The 17,253-nt window shown below is 45.7% G+C and overlaps 1 protein-coding gene across 4 annotated transcripts in view; it reads right to left on the bottom strand.

Annotated features, from left to right (window-relative positions):
- LOC142580091 (tyrosine-protein phosphatase non-receptor type 7-like) overlaps positions 1–17,253 on the bottom strand; it is a 166,977-nt gene that overhangs the window by 39,813 nt on the left and 109,911 nt on the right. For all 4 annotated transcript variants that reach the window (XM_075690869.1, XM_075690871.1, XM_075690872.1 and 1 more), the window contains 2 exons: positions 9,809–10,020; positions 4,078–4,191 (listed from right to left, as the gene is read on the bottom strand). In XM_075690869.1, coding sequence (XP_075546984.1) covers positions 4,078–4,191; positions 9,809–10,020 — 326 coding nt within the window. The remainder of the gene's footprint in view (positions 1–4,077; positions 4,192–9,808; positions 10,021–17,253) is intronic.

Below are 17,253 nucleotides of genomic sequence, written 5' to 3'. Positions count from 1 at the left end.
TAGAGCTTGCGTTGCGGGGAAATTGAAAAAAAAAAAAAAAAAAAGACCGTTCTTTGAATTGAGATTAAGATGTCCGCGCTTCGATGCTTGAAACGGCAGCTGTGTTTCGCAGGAGAAGTACAGTTTTAGTATTAATTTCGGCTCAAATTTTGCTAGTATCAATGAAATGAAGCAATGCTACGACTAAAATACTGATCGAATAGTTTAGAAATTCGGTCTGGTTGTGTAAAAAGGGCTGTACACTCTAAGAACAGTTTACACCCTTTGGCTTGCCCCTTCTGCCACACAACAATAATCATCATTTGACTCGATGCATTTCCATTGTTTAACGCTGCGAGCCCGGAACTTTCCAGTAACAAACGGCACGCGCGTTATCAGAAGGGGCACTCCAAAGGGTGTAAACTGTTCTATGCTGATAATGCGCGCCGTTCGTTACTGGAAAGTTCCGGGCTCGCAGCGTTAAAGAAAGGAAACGCATCAAGGCAGATGACCATTATTGTTGTGTGGCAGAAGGGGCACGCCCAAGGGTGTAAACTGTTCTTAGAGTGTAGATTTCAGAAACACAATTTTCAAAAAGTCAAATTTTTCGCTATTTTTTTTCATCCCAAAGACTCGTGTCCCCCCTTAATGGATGGACCCAGCGATTCAAGGATCGTCATGGCATCAGCTACAAAGCGGTGTGCGGTGAAAGTGGTGATGTCAACAATCTGTCCATCGAAGTCTGGCTTTGCTTAAATTTGGAAACCATGCTGTCCACGTATACGGACAGAGACGTATACAATGCCAAGGAAGCTGGCGTACTTTATAACCTTCTGCCCAACCATACTCTTGCGCTGAGAGGCGAAGCCTGCTCTGGCCGCAAGGCCTCAAAAGAGCATGTAACTGTGTTGTGCTGCGCTAACATGGATGGAAGCGACAAGCGCCACCTGTTTGTCATTGGAAAATCAGTGACGCCTCGTTGCTTCAAAAAGCGAGAGTGCCTGCTAGTGATATACAAATCCAAAAAAAAGGCATGGATGATGCAAGACATGTTCACAAGCTGGCTTTGCACGTTCGATGAAGACATGGTGGTAGAGAAGCTAAAGGTCGTGCTCATTCTCGACAATTGCCCAGTCCACAACATCAAGCCAAAGTTGACTGCAGTGAAGTTAAAGTTCCTGCCTGCCAACACGATTGCAAAATGTCAGCCGCTTGACCAGGGTGTCATCGCAACCGTAAAGGCACTTTACAAAAAATGCATCTGCGAAAGCGTTTTGCTGAGCATGCAGCAGCAGCAGCCTCTTAAAGTGAATTTAAGGGGCGCGATTGATATGGTTGCCGCTTCGTGGTGGCAGGTAAAAGTTACTACAATGAGCAAGTGCTTCAACAAAGCAGGCTTCGTGCCCAATGCAGAGGCTCTTGAAGCCGATGAGCCGAGGGACAATGTTGCCGATGTGACGGTCAACACCGATGATGTGTGGTCCGGCCTCGTTGAAAGCAAGTTTGTTTCCGCCACAGACACCTTCCAAGAAAGAATATGTTGATGCCGGTGAGTTGGAGCTTCCTGTCTGCGAGGAAGCGAGCACGGATGATGCGATCGTCACAGCGGTGCGCTGTAGCGCGGAGCTTGTAACCGAAGAAGAGTCGGACGACGATGTTGACCTGACGCCAGACTCAGATGTCCCATGCAAAGATGCTTTGAAATACTTCAGAAAAGTGAAGATGTACTGCGCGAAGAACAGTTAGAGTGAGAAAGCGCTTCAGTGCTTAAGCCTTGTAGAGAAAGAAATTGTTCGAAGCGCTGTTAAAAAAAATCTTCAGATGAAAATAACAGCGCTATTCCACTGAAGCCGCATTTGTCAAGAGAACTTGGTTTCAGTGCTGTCTTGCGATTGTGCTGCATGTGTGTGTGTGAATGAAATATGTAATAAATTGTGTCTGAAAGGTGGGTAGTCCGTTCGGCATAGGCAAAAGCTGAAAAAAGCATGCTTTGGTTATAACGCGGTACCGCTTATAGCGCGGATTTTTACAACTCCCGCGACTTACGTTATAAGCGGTCTACGCTGTACCGTATTTACTCGAATCTAATGTGCACTTTTTTTCTGATAAAATAGGTCCAAAAATTGCGTGCGCATTAGAATCGAGTGCGATCCTAAATCTGCCTTACCCTATCGCCATTAGCTTTTCAGAATGGCCGCTTCATACAGGCTTCGAGCCTAGCTGCCGTTCCTTCCTCCATGTGCAGTAGTACGTCTGCTTAGGTTAGTCCACCATTTACTCTCCTAGTTTTCTGTGTTTGCACCATCTACACGGAATGTGCTGGCTGCGAAGACAAGCAGAGTTCATCACGATGCTGCAATTAAGGGGGGACGCGGCTTTCGCATCGCGAAAAATAGCCAAAAAATCGAATTTTTGAAAATCACATATTCAATTTCTATTACTCATTTTCTATCTGATTCCGAAATATCATCACTGTAAACCACGTAGAAATGCTCTAAAAAATTTGTTTTATCAGCCAAGGTGGCGAAAAATCTCGCGGAAATCAAGAACAGCATTTTTCAAGCCACAACAGCTCCGAAACCGCACAACCGAGCTCCGCCATTTTAGTCTCATTGAAAAGCGCACTTCTCTGTCTTCAAATCTGCCTCTTCAGCTACCTCCTCCATACAGAAACAAGCATACAAAAAGTAAATGATTGAAGGTCATGCCGAAGCCTGCGATTGGCCGCACCCGCCACATAACTCCAGCGCGGTTGGCCATTGGTCCGGCGCTCGCTCCGTCTGCTTGGCTCTTAGCAGCTCACGAGTCTCCACTCGCCGTAGTCTTGATGTTTCGAAATGGGCGCTACACGGACATCGCAGTAGCGTGGCCGACCCCTACGTTTGCGGACGTTTCAGACCCGTGGCTAAACATACCGAGCATCGGCCACGTGGACATCGCGACCAAGATTCGCGCGCGGAATCCGGACATGCGGCTAAGCCTTTCAGCACTCGTTTTGGAATTCGTGACCAAGCACATCGCGCATGCAATCCTTGGACCCGCCGCTAAGCATTTTGCGCATAGGCGTCTACAATTCGGCGATTAAGCACATTGCGCGCAGACTTCTCGGACCCTAGCTTAAGCATTTTGTGCATCGGCGCCTCTGACTGCGAGACTACGTACATCAAGCGTCGACTCCTCAAGCCCGCGTCTAGGCATTTCGCACGTCGGCATCTTGGACTGCGCAACTAAGCACATCAAGTATCAACTCCTCGAGCCCGTGACTACGCATTTCGCGCATCGACACCTTGAACTGCGTGGCTAGGTACTTTGCACATCAGCACCTCGGACTGCGCGATAGAATGTTTTGCTTCCCAATTCTTCCTTCAAATGACAGATGGGTTATTCCAACTTTATGGCAGGTGGGTTATCGTAAGGCCAATCTGCACGACCGACGAAAGGACCGCATATCACGTGACTATCACTGCTCTGCACTTAGCTGGAGCCGACAATAAAGAACAGGTGCAGTCCACGCTGCTTCATTGTCAGGGTCGGCATAATTTGGCGCCTGTCAAAAATTAAAATTCTGGAGGGTCCCGGCAAGTTTGTGTGACCCTCATGCGACCTGCACCTGTGTAGGTCTCCGCATCGAGTATACCAAATATTAGAAGAATCGAATAGTAGACATTTGATTCAAAAATCAAATTATTCACTATTCGATTCTACTCGGTGATATTCGAGTATGCGCACACCCCTACTAATATGGGTGCCCCACTGCGCACTTTTGATTGAGATCGAGCCCGACTGAGACTGAATTTCTCAGTCATGATTGGCTCCTTTGCGCAAGCAGTGGGAGGGAGTGAACCTGCGTGTGCACAAGAGCCTTTCTTCCCTTCACCCCCATTTTGAATGCTGCCATAGCAGCCAAGATTTGAACCCTCAGCCTGATGACAAACAGCAGAACACTATGACTGTCGGGCCACCACAACAGGCAGAGAATGAAACATTTTTCCCGCGAATTAATTCTATGCCACTGACATAGGATGTCAAGTCAAGTGAGCAAGCTGCCGAGAGAAATTGTTTCAGGATGCACAATCGGAGGAAATTGGAAGTACACACCTGCAGCGTCAGCTCGCGCAGCGTGTAGCCGTCACGTGCCAATGTCCGAACCACCTCCACCGTGAAGGGACCGTACGTCCCCCGCACTTCTGGCAGGTACCGCTCGCACTTCACCTATGGGCAAGGGCAAGCGATGGTTCAGAACAAACAAATTTTTACAAAAATTTTAATTTCGAAGTCTTCACAGGCTTAGAGATGGATCAGAAGTGGAGTATTGCATGGAGGGGTTAGGAAAGGTTACACATAATGAAAAGAAGTGGAAGTCACTCATTAGGTAAAATTTACTTGTGAAGTCCAATGTTATACAACAGCTTGCAGTAGAAGCCACAATTTGCTTATACCTCTTCAGGCTACATTAAATCAACTATGTAAATGCATATTCAATATGTGAAACAAAGCAGCGCGTGTCATACATGAATAGATGTACCAAGGAAAAGCAAACCCTTACCTACTCATCAATAAGCAGCTTGCTTACTTCATATCTAAATGTCGCAGAATTAACAATGTTGCCGTTCTGTTGGGAAGATCATTCCAATATGCAATAGTTTGTGGCAGGGCAGACGAATTAAGCACATCTGTTTTATGAAAGCTGATCTCATGACCAGCCTTAGCAACACCAGCAAAGGACGCTGGCACTTGCAGTCCTTAGAGAACTGAAGTGCAAGTATGATCAGATGTTTTTTTTCATTTTCTTTTTTTTACTTTCAGCGCCCCCCTTCACTGCCACTTTGAACCATTAGAGACCAGCTTAATTAATGAGGGGTGGTGGGTTAATAGATGACCCTGGTTTTAGTGTTCTACTGTGGAAATTACTCCACATGTTAATTAAAAAATTTGCACACTGAATGGTGATGGTCTTCAGGGTCATCATCAGCTTTCTCAGTGTCGAACTCTTCTGTAACAGTTTCTGCAAATATCAAATAGAGTATCAGAATTCAGAGTACCTTTCAACAGAAACATTTTACAGGATTTTAAAACGGCAGGTGTATTCCAAGTATTACCTACTTCAAGCAGAACCTAAAAAAAAGGACATATGCAGGTATTACCCCCCAAAAAATAAAATTATAACATTTGCATTTACTAACAAGAGGAAAATATTCTAGATTTCATTTGTTTTTGCCAGCATGACATAAGCAATTTATTAATATTTTAGGTTCACAATGTTCGCAATGCAGTGTGCTATAAGCTGTGCAAATACCACTATAATCTGGCAAGTCATTTCCAGAAAAGGTAACTTGAAAATATAAATAATGCAACAATGGCCTATGAGAAAAGCACACCTACATGTTTCCACATTTACTGAAACTATTAAAAATGTTCCAGCAGAATGGACATAAATTCTTGCTTTCGTTCCATCATAGCCAAGGCACTTGATGTTCTTTTTTTTTTCTTTTTTGCCATTCATTACACCCCGTGGAGCTGCAGAATGACACTTTGCTGTTCCTCTCCTTACAAAGGCAGGTGAGAGACCTCACAGAACACACATGAAACATAACTACCTTCTTGTCTTACAGTGATCTTTGGCAGAATTCAAATTGTTGCCTAGCCACTACTGGACAAGAAAAAAATAATTTTTGTTGTTGACATAGTGGACACACATTTTGCTAAATGTGGTTTACTACTGCTTCGGGGTTCAAAATGAGAAAATGTTGGCTTGACTTTAGTGCTGCATTCGAAATCGATGTGGTAGAATACACGGAAGTGAATGGGAGCATGGCGGCACTCCACCGATTAGGCACAGAGTTAATATAACCTCCCCTCGAGGAAAAGCTCCCCATAGTGCCCATGGATTGAAATCGGCAACCATTGGGGGCGAGCTCCTCCACTGGAAAAGCTGGCGCCACCGTCGGCGTGACGTGGCATGAGGGATCACGTGGACAGAGCGGCCGTGTCTGCTGCTTCGAAAACGCTGAAGCGAGCTGAAAACGAAAGTTTAAGAGTCCCAGCTGCGCTGCGGTTCTGATTAAGTGGTGAGGCTTTACCGCCTTGGGTGTCTGCTTGACAACATCTGAAAGTACTATAATAGGTAGTGGCTGCCTTTGGAGACGTGCAGCATGGTAGGCTACTTCTCGGTGCCGCAGTACCGGATGCACGCAATGGAGTCCAGTGTCAGCGTTATTCACACGTGGCCATAGGACAAAGAGCTGCGTGAAGTGTGGCTGGCGAAACTTAGAACCGGCAGACAGCCATCAGCTACAACTCGGGCATGCAGCAAGCACAAACGTGAGAAACATTTCTGCTACGGTGCCGGCACAGCGCGATGTTCGATGAGTAGCAGAAAACATGCACTGAGACGCTCGCCCACGCCCGCTGCCGAGCTAATGCCATGATGGTTTGGTCTATGAACTTGTTGATGCTAGATACTGGTAAGTCCACTGGAACGGAAAAGGTGCGGTAAGACGCACATTAAAAGAAGGCATGGCATATGGTCATGTCCGTGTTATCATTTAATGCACTGGATTACGAAAAAAAAGCAGAGGGAAATTACACGCTGAGAAGACCGATAAGCATTCAGTGCGATGCAACTCGATAAATAATATTGAAATGTAAAAAAATTTAAAAGACAAGAAAAGATTGAATTGTGGTGATGGCACATCACAGTCGCCGTAGGTGTCGAAGTCTATAACGAAATTATTTTTGAACAGTTCTGATAGTGTCCGCGCAACAACGGTTGCTAGTGTACTGTCTAATGCTCATATGCTGCGGCCTAAAGCTCATGGCAGGGTGCGAAAATACGTTCACAGCGAAAGCAAGACATTGTGCGCGGACATGCATGCAGACGCGCAGTCAGTTGGTGCAAACCCGTGCGATCGCTGAATTTAGGCTTCATTTTCTGTTATGCCCCATTTGGTTATACATACAGCCCACTATAAGAACATATTTTACATAGTTTACTCTCAGCGTTTGCCTACCTTTCACGCAAGAAGCCGGTTCGGGAGACTCCATCGCGGCAACTGCGCGCAGTGGCGTTCACTGCACTTGTTCGGTAAAGAGCCTGTAAACGATTCTGTGCTTTCAGTTTGCCCAAGGTTATTATATAGACAGTAAAAACATACCCTCGTTTTGAGAGTACTTAAATAAATGTCCAGGAGGGCTGCCGTGCGGTGCTTTTATTGAGCGCCGTAAGCGAAATCTACGAGGAGCACGCCGCGTGATCCCTCATACTAAGCAAGGGAGGGGCTTCCGACAGATGGCGACTCCATAACTCCTCTCTCCCCCAATAAGGGCACCGCAACAGTACTCAGATGTAACAATGAGCAGCTGCTACACTGTGAACTTCTGTGTGTGTTCAATGGCGAAATAAACCACTTCGCACAGTGTTCCCATGATGCATTACTGACTGCCTTGAGCGTGTGCACAGTGGATACTGTTTACCCTCGCTTTGCATGCTTTGTGAGTATGAGAAGAAAACAGCACTAAACGACAGGAAGAAGAGAAGGACACAGACCACAGCGCTATGTCCACAGCACTCATAATCCTGAACGTTTTTGCTCGTAATCATGAATAGACCAGCCCAAATGCGTACCCTTCTGCAGTCCCTTTGTGAATATGTTTATGCAGTAAGTTTTCGTCATTCCCGTGCTACCTGAAAGGTACATGTGCACAAGACTTCACTCACATTTTGCATGAAGACCCCTCTAACCTCTCCCCTCCCTAACCCATATTGTGCAACCTGCATCTTTATATACGTTTGTTTAGATCAGGTCAGACCTGGCAACCTGAATGAATGTTGTACGAGGGTTGATGCAGAAATAAGCTTCCCATAAATTTTAGAAATAGACAACATTGTTTATGTTCATAGAAATTTATATCGTTGAAAAGATGAAACTTTGCTCTATTTTTTACATAATCGCCATCTTTTTCTACGCATTTTCGCAGACGGTGCTCCAATTTCTGTATCCCTCCTTGTGTATTTGTTCAAGGAGAATAAAAATTCAATTCAATTCACTGTCATAGAACTCCGCCACCAACCCGTTGAGGAAGCGTTTCACCTCTTCTATGACTTCATCGTTGCTCCGGAAGCGTTGGCCACTCAAATGTTTCTTTAACTTGGGGAACAAGTGATAATCACTAGGCGCGAGGTCTGGACTGTAGAGTGGGTGGGGCATGACAGTCCATTCAGAGCTTGTCAAAAGTTCCTGGGTTTGACGGGAGATGTGAGGTCGGGAGTTGTGAAGCAGCGTTAGACCGGCTGCCAGTCGTCCTCGCTGGCGGTTCTGGATAGCTCACCTGAGTTTTCTTAGTGCTGCAGAATAACTGTCTGAGTTTATTGTTGCCCCACGTTCCATGAAATCCATCAGCAGTATCCCATTAGGATCCGCAAAAGACACAACACTCGCCATGACTTTGCCAGCAGAAGGAGTTTGTTTGAACTTCTTTGCGACTGGTGACTCTGGGTGATGCCACTGTTTGAATTTTTGTTCCACTTTGGGAGTGAAATGAAACATGCCCATTTCGTCTCCCGTAACAATGGAGTCCAACAATCCTTCCTTATCTTCTTGACACTTTTGAAGAAACTAGCAAGCACAGTCAAGGCGTTTCTCCTTGTGGTCTGATGTCAACAGCCGCAGTAACAATCGAGCACAACACTTGTGATACCTCAATATTTCAGTCAAAGCTCTTTCCACTGTACCATAAGAACTCGCAGGAATCTTAGCAACAAGTTCTTGGACGGTGATCCTTCCGTCTTGAAGCACTTCACGTTGGACCATCTTGATAACCACCTCCGGAACTGATGGTGTTCCACTCCTTTCTTCATCGTGGACTTCCTTCCAACCGGCACTAAACTTCCTGCACCACTTTCGGACGTGTTGAATGTACCTACACTTGTCGCCATACACCTCTATCAACTGATGATGAATATCCACAGGTGGCATGCAAAAAGCAAATTAGGGAACGAATCTCGCACTTGGCGAGATCAAAAATGGGAACCTCCATATCGGACGGCTGTTAAGCCAAAAAGCGAAGCGCGGCTGAGGTAGATTGAGTGGGGGAACGGCCACAAGCAGCAGTGTTGCCAGATATCACCTCGCACCTTCCCGTGTGGCTGGAGCTCTTTGGGAACCTTATTTCTGGATCAACCCTCATATCATTAAGGATCATAGGCTGTGGAAAATCCATGGGAGGAAATGCACCTATAGTGATGTTACTGGCAAATGCCATTTTGCAGTAGCTTTCAAAGCAGCGAAAAATGCACCTTGGAGGGTAAAATGGACATTCACAGTGGGTTTAAGAAAGCGATTGCAAACTATATTATATATATAGGTTTTACAGTGGGAAGATATGTGAAAGCAGTAAGTGGTCACTTGTTCATAAACTCATTTTGAACACATCTGTGTTTATGGCATGGAGGAAGGAAACAAACTCAACGGTTCAGTTGCCAATCAATCTTTGCAACCGCTTACTTTATCTGCCCCTTACATCACTGCCTTAATTCATGCTGCCGCCTGTTTTGTCCCTTCCATACGGTTTCTGTCAGGTGAGAGCATTTCCTTACTGGTTACTCTCCTTGAAAATCGGACACCACCATTCCATTTCTTGAGGGGAGGAACCAGCGAGGAAACACCCTCCAGGCTCCCCTCCGACAAAAACTGGTGTCATGATGGTGACGGAAAGGGGCAGACAGAGTGCGGACTGTGTCAATTAGGCTTATCAGTGCGGACAGCACCTGTCCAGTGCGATTTTTCCCCCCCGACTTCATTACACTGCTCAAGATGTTGTTCAAGCACACCTTGGCGTCCTCGACCAGGTTGGTGATCATGACGATGGCTGGGGCTCGCTCCTGCCACACCATGGCCCAGAAGTCGGCCACCGTGTGGGCCAGGGGTCCCTGGGTGGCGATGTAGGCGTGAGGTTTGCCTCTGTAACCACTCAGGTAGTTGGCATTGATGTACTCCTCCTCCTCCTCTACACCACGCCGCAGTCGCACCCGGCTGTGTTCATCTGTACAACAAATGATGTGGGGCGGGTTAGGTCCTACCACCAACATTGGCTTTGTTCCAAGAAAAACACTTGAGTTGCACCTGAACATACTTGTATGCGAGGTTAGAATAACCAGAATTATGGTACATTCTGATTGGTTTCCGCTGTACAGGGGTGTAGCCAGGGGAGGGGGGGGCTTATGGGGCTTACGCCTCCCCCCCCCCCTTAGAAATTTTTTCGTGCTGTCATGCGCTGCCGACCAAAACAACCCCCGGCGCCGGAAATCATGCTGGCTTTTGTCTAGAATGTGCTGTTCATGCTCGAAAAGACATATCAGCGCGAACATTGCGAAATCGGGCTCGATTTTGCGACAGCACCTATGCACCGGGAGTAACATATCATACTGCAAGGAGGCCCATTCGAGCACAGTTTCATGGGCATTTTGATGGTGAGCGGGCATCTCACGGAGGTCACAGAATCTACAGAGCACATGGATTTAAATTTTGAAACTTAATGGGTATAAAGTTCACATAGAAAGGTCCATTGACATTTCTAAAGTCGTGCTTTAGATTTTCAATTCTGCAACATTGTGGGTTTAATGTTGTGATAAACATTTGACGTCAAAGGTGCACCGAGTTTTCTAATGTCGCACATCGGACCATACGAGACAAGCCAAATCAACACACTATCAGACAAGTTCATAAAGATGAGACGCTCATTTGAGGGATCGCCAGCCGTTTATGCGCAGGCGCATAAATGGCTTTTGCTCCTTGAATATATAACTCTGCCTAGGCACTACGGAGGAGGTTTCTCAGTGTGTGTTGTATGCGTTTGTCCCCTAGATATGCCGGCATTGCGGAGTGGGGTAGAGTTTGTTTACGCTGGGACGCTGGCTGCCAGCGCGGTAAAATAGGTGAAGCAGGGGGCACTGAGGCCCGATTTGGCAACCACTGCACCTCTACTACGGCCCCCACTGCTCGCCCGGAGATACCAGTGATGCTGTTTTGAAGGAAGAGCATTGTAAGAAGAAAGAAAGGTTTAATCTGGCATGACTGACTCAGCACCAGTGCCGCAGGCGTGAGGAAGTCTGTCCGACGTACCTTCAGAGGCAAAGTTCTGACTGGTGTTGGAGATGTCGCGGGGCCTTCGGTCTTCGCGCTTCGTCCTTTGCTTCGGCCTTTGCGGCCCCAACCCACGGGTCGCCCTGCTTCCAGCTTTGATCCCCCCCACTACCCTTTGGGTGCCCTGGAGGTCCTGTGCCGCCTGCTTTATTATTACTTCAGGTGCTCTCCTGAGGCCTCCATGTGCCGGTTACATGTGTCCTCCTAGAGCAGTGCTTGTAAAAAATACCAACCTATCGTCATGATGAAAAAGGTGACACACAACTTATACAACACCAGTCAGAACCTCGCCCCCTACAGGCACAGCGATCATCAAATGGGGCACCTGTGGCCACTGCCTCACCGTAAGGGCAGCCAGCATCGGAGCATAAACAAACTCGATCCCCGCTCTGTAATGCCGGCATGTCCAGAGGACAAGCACATACAACACGTGATAAACCTCCTCCATAGTGCCTAGGCAGAGTCATATATTCAAGGAGCAAAAGCCCCATGCTTTTTCTCTCACGCCCGTTCTTACTCGCGCCTGCGCACAAATGGCTGGCGATCTTCAAATTTATTTGAGTACCCTTAGGGCCCATTAGGCATTACATAGGGGGGGGGGGGGGGGGACGAAAAAGCTCAAGCATAAGTGGAATGTGTACAATGCAAATATTATATGAATTAGAAACAATAAAAAAATGATCTAAACGTCGAGCAGAAACAAACAAAAATAGAAAAAAAAGAAAGAAAGAAAAGAGAAACGGAGTTTATACAATATTTGGTAGCGTGAAAAATGCATCAAAACCTAAAATGCAATGTTAACAACCAGTACCCATAAAAAACAGGGGTTTAAAGATACAATTGAATAATGAGTTCGGTAAACAACCTACACAGATACATATCAGATGAAAGGGAATGAATTTTATACAACGCCAAGCATATGAAAACACTGTTTAAGTAAATATTTAAGCAAATGTGGGTTCGGACAGGTTGATACGCTCTAAAAGGTTAGCAGTGCTGCATGAAATGATGACGATTCCGTAAGTGAGACAATGTTTGAAGGTAGTGAGTTCCATTTGGCAATAGATAAAACTAGAGGTGAATTTTGATAAGCGTTAGTCCTGTCAAATATAGGTTTTACTATATGAACATGGTCTGTGCGGGTCGAGATGTGGGGAGCGGGAAGAATATGGGCTTGAGCGACAGTGGCGTAGCCAGGAGGGGGGTTATGGGGCTTCAGCCCTCCCCCCCCCCCCCCTGAAATTTTTTCCGTGGCATCATTCATCACCGACAAAAAACAACCCCTGGCACTGGAAATCATGCTGAATTTTGTCTAGAATGTCTTTTTCACGCTCGAAAAGACATTTCAGTGCAAACATTGTGAAATCGGGCTAGATTTCGCGGCAACGCACATGCACCGCGAGTTACATTACGCACGGAGCCTCATCCGAGCAATATTTCAAGGGCGTTTTGATGGCGAGTGGACTCGTTGCAGCACCTTGCAGAGGCCGCGAAATCTATGGAGCGCATTAATTTCAGTTCAGAATCTTTATGGGTATAAAGTTCTCATAAACTTTTGATGCGAAGGTGCACTGACATACACAAAGTCGTGCTTTATTAGGTTTTAAATTCCGGAACATTTGGGATTTAATGTTATAAGTATTTGACGCCAAAGGTGGATTGACTTATTTAATGTCGCACATTGGACTATACAACTAGACAAGCCATACGAACACACTATCAGACAAGTTGCCAAAGTAAGCAGCGAGGTCTGATGAGACAAAGGATTGTGATGGTTCATTTTTGCTGTCCATGTCAAAGAAAATAATATCTTTTTTTTTTCACCTGCGCCAAAGCATCCATGTCAGGACACTAAAGCCAAGAAGGTAATTACGTTCTTATTTATTTCTCTACTTTGACTTTTATTTGCGAGGACGCATTAAGCCTTGTCAAATTTCTTGTTCTCGTTACCCGCGGGCTGCCAGAGTCAGCAAGAGCGCATGCGCTTTTCTCGTGTTGCCCTGATGACAGCGCGGAGCACTTCAATGGGTGTTCATTCTTTTCTGGCCGAGTGGATTTTCACCTGGTAGAGTTTTGGATGCTTTCTGGCTAGCAGATGAGGAAAAAGAAGCAATGGTCACTCACTGCCATCTCTGTGGGGACTGGACGGCATGCAATGCGTTCGCTTGAGCGCAACCTCTCCACAAAATTTTGTCTTGCCGGTGTAGGATACCGAGCAGTGTGCGTGTGGTTCTCTGTGGCCCAAGCACCTTACATTTTCTTCGATATTCCTTCGGTAGCCACACTAGGTGCCCAAAGTAGGCATTCGATTGTAGCCAACATACTTTCCTTTGTGTTATTTCATTTTCGGTGACCCCTGCCCAACAAAAGAAAAACAAGACGTTGCGGCGCAGAGAATTGTCGCATGGTTAAGTTTGATTTTATTACTTTTTAGTGGAAGGTAATGGGCCACAGGGCGCTTCAGTCGCCGGATATTATTATATTATTGCGACAGCAGTTATATGGAAACTCCAGGTGCATTTTTTTGCCATTGCCGTCATGTTCCGTATAAAGTCCAGGGGCGGTAAGATCGTGACTGCGTGTCACATGCTGTATGTGCGAGAGAAAGCGTAAGGGGGGGGGGGTGCATGGGTGAGCTGACGACGGTAGCCCAGTCTTGTGGGCGCAAGGGGGAAAAGCGGGGAGGAAGCGCGCCGCCTCCTGTCGCGCGCGATACATCAAGGGGAGTGGAGGGAGGGGTTGCTGTGATCTTTGTATCTCTCATTTCGCAACATGTTTACTTGCCTTGTTTGACACATTATAAACAGTGACTTCTTTTTTTTTAGATAAGTAGATTTATTGGAGACTTATAGATATATTTAAATAGCTTGTTGCAAAGGTTTGTGTATATGAGCAGTGAAATTTGTTAACAGTGATACTTTTTTCCCCTTTATCAAGCTGTACCTTCACATTTGTACATTCTATTGCACCTTCGCATTTTTAAGGTATGAAAGCGAGTCAAATGAAAGTGAGCCAACCCACCATGTGCAATAATGGTTCGGTTCATTATCTGCGAGGCATGCACGAGGTACAGAGGCATCTCTTATTTACAAAAGTGACATGTAGGTGTGAGTATCAAGGTTCTTTAATGCTCTCATACATTGGGGTGAACATGGTTGGGTGACATAATGGACACTAGAAAAGCTGAAGAGCTTGGTGTCGAGGTTTTTAACAGATGAAGATGTTTCCCAAAAAGAAATTAGTCGCCCTATGGCTGCCGTGTATGGTGAACATTGCATTTCATTAGCCACTGTGAAGTGCTGGAGCAAACGGTTCAAAGAAGGACGTGAAAGTTATAAAGACAATCCAAGGCCGGGCCAAAGCCAATGTGCAATCACCCTCAACACAATTCAAAGGCTGGCTAGACAAGAATGGAGGATAAGCATCAATGAATTGGCAGGGCATGTGAACATCAGTCGAGGTTCGGTTCACACCATAATTCATTAGTATTTCGGTTATTGGCTCTTGTGCGCGGGATGCCCAACTTTTTGAACCACCGCCAGAAGACGGAGAAGTTCGGCGCTGCTTTGACTCATCTGATCCGGTGTCACAATGAGGGCGACGACTTCTTGTCTGCAATTGTGAACGGGGAAGAATCATGGTGCCACTACTAGGAGCCTGAAACACGATGGCAAAGCTTACAGTGGAAACATTCCAATTCACCACCCCCAAAGAAAGCGAAGGCCGTCATTTCCACCGGGAAGCTGTTGACTTTCTTTTTCGATCGTCAGGGGCCATTACTGCTCGAATTTGCTAAACCTGGAGAGACTATCAACTGTTTCCGATATTTTGCAACATCGGATCGGCTGTGTGTGGCAATCAACACCAAACGACGTGAAAAATTCAGGAATGGGGTCATCTTGCTGTACGACAATGCCCGACCCCATGTCACTGATGTGGCTAACATAAACTGGCAAAGTTCAAGAGTGAAACGCTGCAACATCAACCATACAGTCCAGATCTGTCCCCTTTGCACTTCCACATTTTAAGGTATCTGAAAAAAAAAAAAAAAAACCACCCGAAGGGAACCAGATTCGTGTCGGACGATGACGTGAAAGAGTCAGTTACAGAATTTCTGAAGCAGCAACCCACAGTTTTATGACACTGGAATCACGCGACTCGTTAGTCAGTGGGACAAATGTTTAAATGCTCATGGAGAATACTCTTTAATATAGCGCTGGCTGTTTGTCATATATTCATATTGGCTCACTTTCATTTGACTCGTCCTCGTATATTTTGCAGAACTCTTGCTCTTTATATGTGCTCTCTGTTGCGACTAATTCCGGTGCAATTACTCACTATACATGACCAGTGATAGCTGCTCCTGCGCAATGCATTAGAACAAAGGACAGCGTCACTGAGATTTTTCCCTGGCTGTGTCATATGTACAAAAATGTAAACAAAGTTCTTGAAGGACAAAGTTTCATTAGAACATTTGCCCTCAACTAGTTCATTTCATAGCCTTTACATTTTTCATACCAGCGGTATGCACTGCTTTGCTGGTTTCAAACTGATATATTTCTAAAGTTCGTGTGATATTATCTTTATTTGTTATATAGACGGAAAATATGGAAGCATTGATATGCTATTTCGGGCACAATTTTTGAGACATACGAGCACATTCTTTTATGAAAAAAAATATATATTTTACTTGTCTTGACAGTGCACAGCGTTCAAGAATTCGTTTGCAGCATCTTTGGCAATGGCAATGCAGTTATTACTCACGTATTTAATCCCTCGATAAATTCTATGAGGAGGAGGCCGACCTGCAACATCAGCCCCCCACCCAAACGACATTTCTGGCTACGCCACTGTCGAGCGAATGCAACATTGAATGTTTCAGGTTCACAAAGCACGCAGTGAGGTCTGATGAGACGAAGTATTGTGGTGGTTCACTTGTGCCGTCATGTTACAGAAAAGAATATCAAAATATTTTTACTTGTGCCAAAGCATCCATGTCAAGACACTAAAGCCAGCTAAGGTAACTACATTTTTATTTATTTTTCTACTTTGACTTTTATTCACGAGGACACATTGAGCCTCTTCAATTTTTTGTTCTTGCTACCTGCGGGCTACTGGAACCAGCGAGAGCGCATGCATTTTTCTCGCGTTGCTCCGCCCACAGTGCGGCGCACTTCAAGGCACGCATGGGTGAGCTGACGATGGTGGCCCAGTTTTGTGCGCGCAAGGGAGAAAAGCGAGGATAAAGCACACCACCTTCTGCCGCTTGCAATACATCAGGGGGGATCGAGGCAGGGGGGGGCTGTAATCTGTGAATCTTTATTTGCGCAACATGTTTATCTGCCTTGTTTGACGCATTATATACAACTTTTTTTTAGATAAGTAGATTTATTGAAGACTTATACGTATATTTAAATATCTTGTTGCGAAGTTCTGTGTATACGAGCAGTGAAATTTGTTTCCAGTGACTTTTTTGCCCTTTATCAAGCTGTATCTTCGCATTTGTAGATTCCATTGTATCTTCGCATTTGTAATGTACGAGGGCGAGTCAAATGAAAGTGGGTCGACCCACCCCACGCAAATATGGTTCGGTTCATTATCTACGAGGCATGCGCATAGCACACAGGCATTTCCCATTTACAAAAGTGACATGCAGGTGTGAGAATAAATGTCCTTTAATACTCTTGTACACTGGGTTGAACATGGTTAGGTGACATAATGTACAGTCTAGAAGTTGAACAGCATGAGGTCGTGAGGTTTTTGACAACTGAAGGTGTTTTCCAAAATGAAATAAGTAGCTGTGTGGCGGCCTTTTACATTGAACGTTGCATTTCATTGGCCACTGTGAAGCGTTGGAGCACACGGTTCAAAAAAGAATGTGAAAGTTTCAAAGACGATCGAAGACCGGGTCAAAGCAACCATGCAATCACCCCTTACAGGTTGATGCGCTGTTTAGACAAGAACGGAGGATAAGCGTCGCTGAGCTGGCAGAGCGTGTGAACATCAGCAACGGTTCCATTCCCACCATAATTCATGAACGTCTCAGTTATCAGCTATTTGTGTGCGCAATCGATGTCCAACCTTTTGGACCACCGCAAGAAGATGGAGAGGCTCAATGCTACCTTAACTCATC

This window comes from Dermacentor variabilis, chromosome 4 (assembly GCF_050947875.1).
Source record: "Dermacentor variabilis isolate Ectoservices chromosome 4, ASM5094787v1, whole genome shotgun sequence".
NCBI classification, from domain to species: Eukaryota; Metazoa; Arthropoda; class Arachnida; order Ixodida; family Ixodidae; genus Dermacentor; species Dermacentor variabilis.
This window is presented reverse-complemented; position numbering and strand designations above follow the sequence as displayed.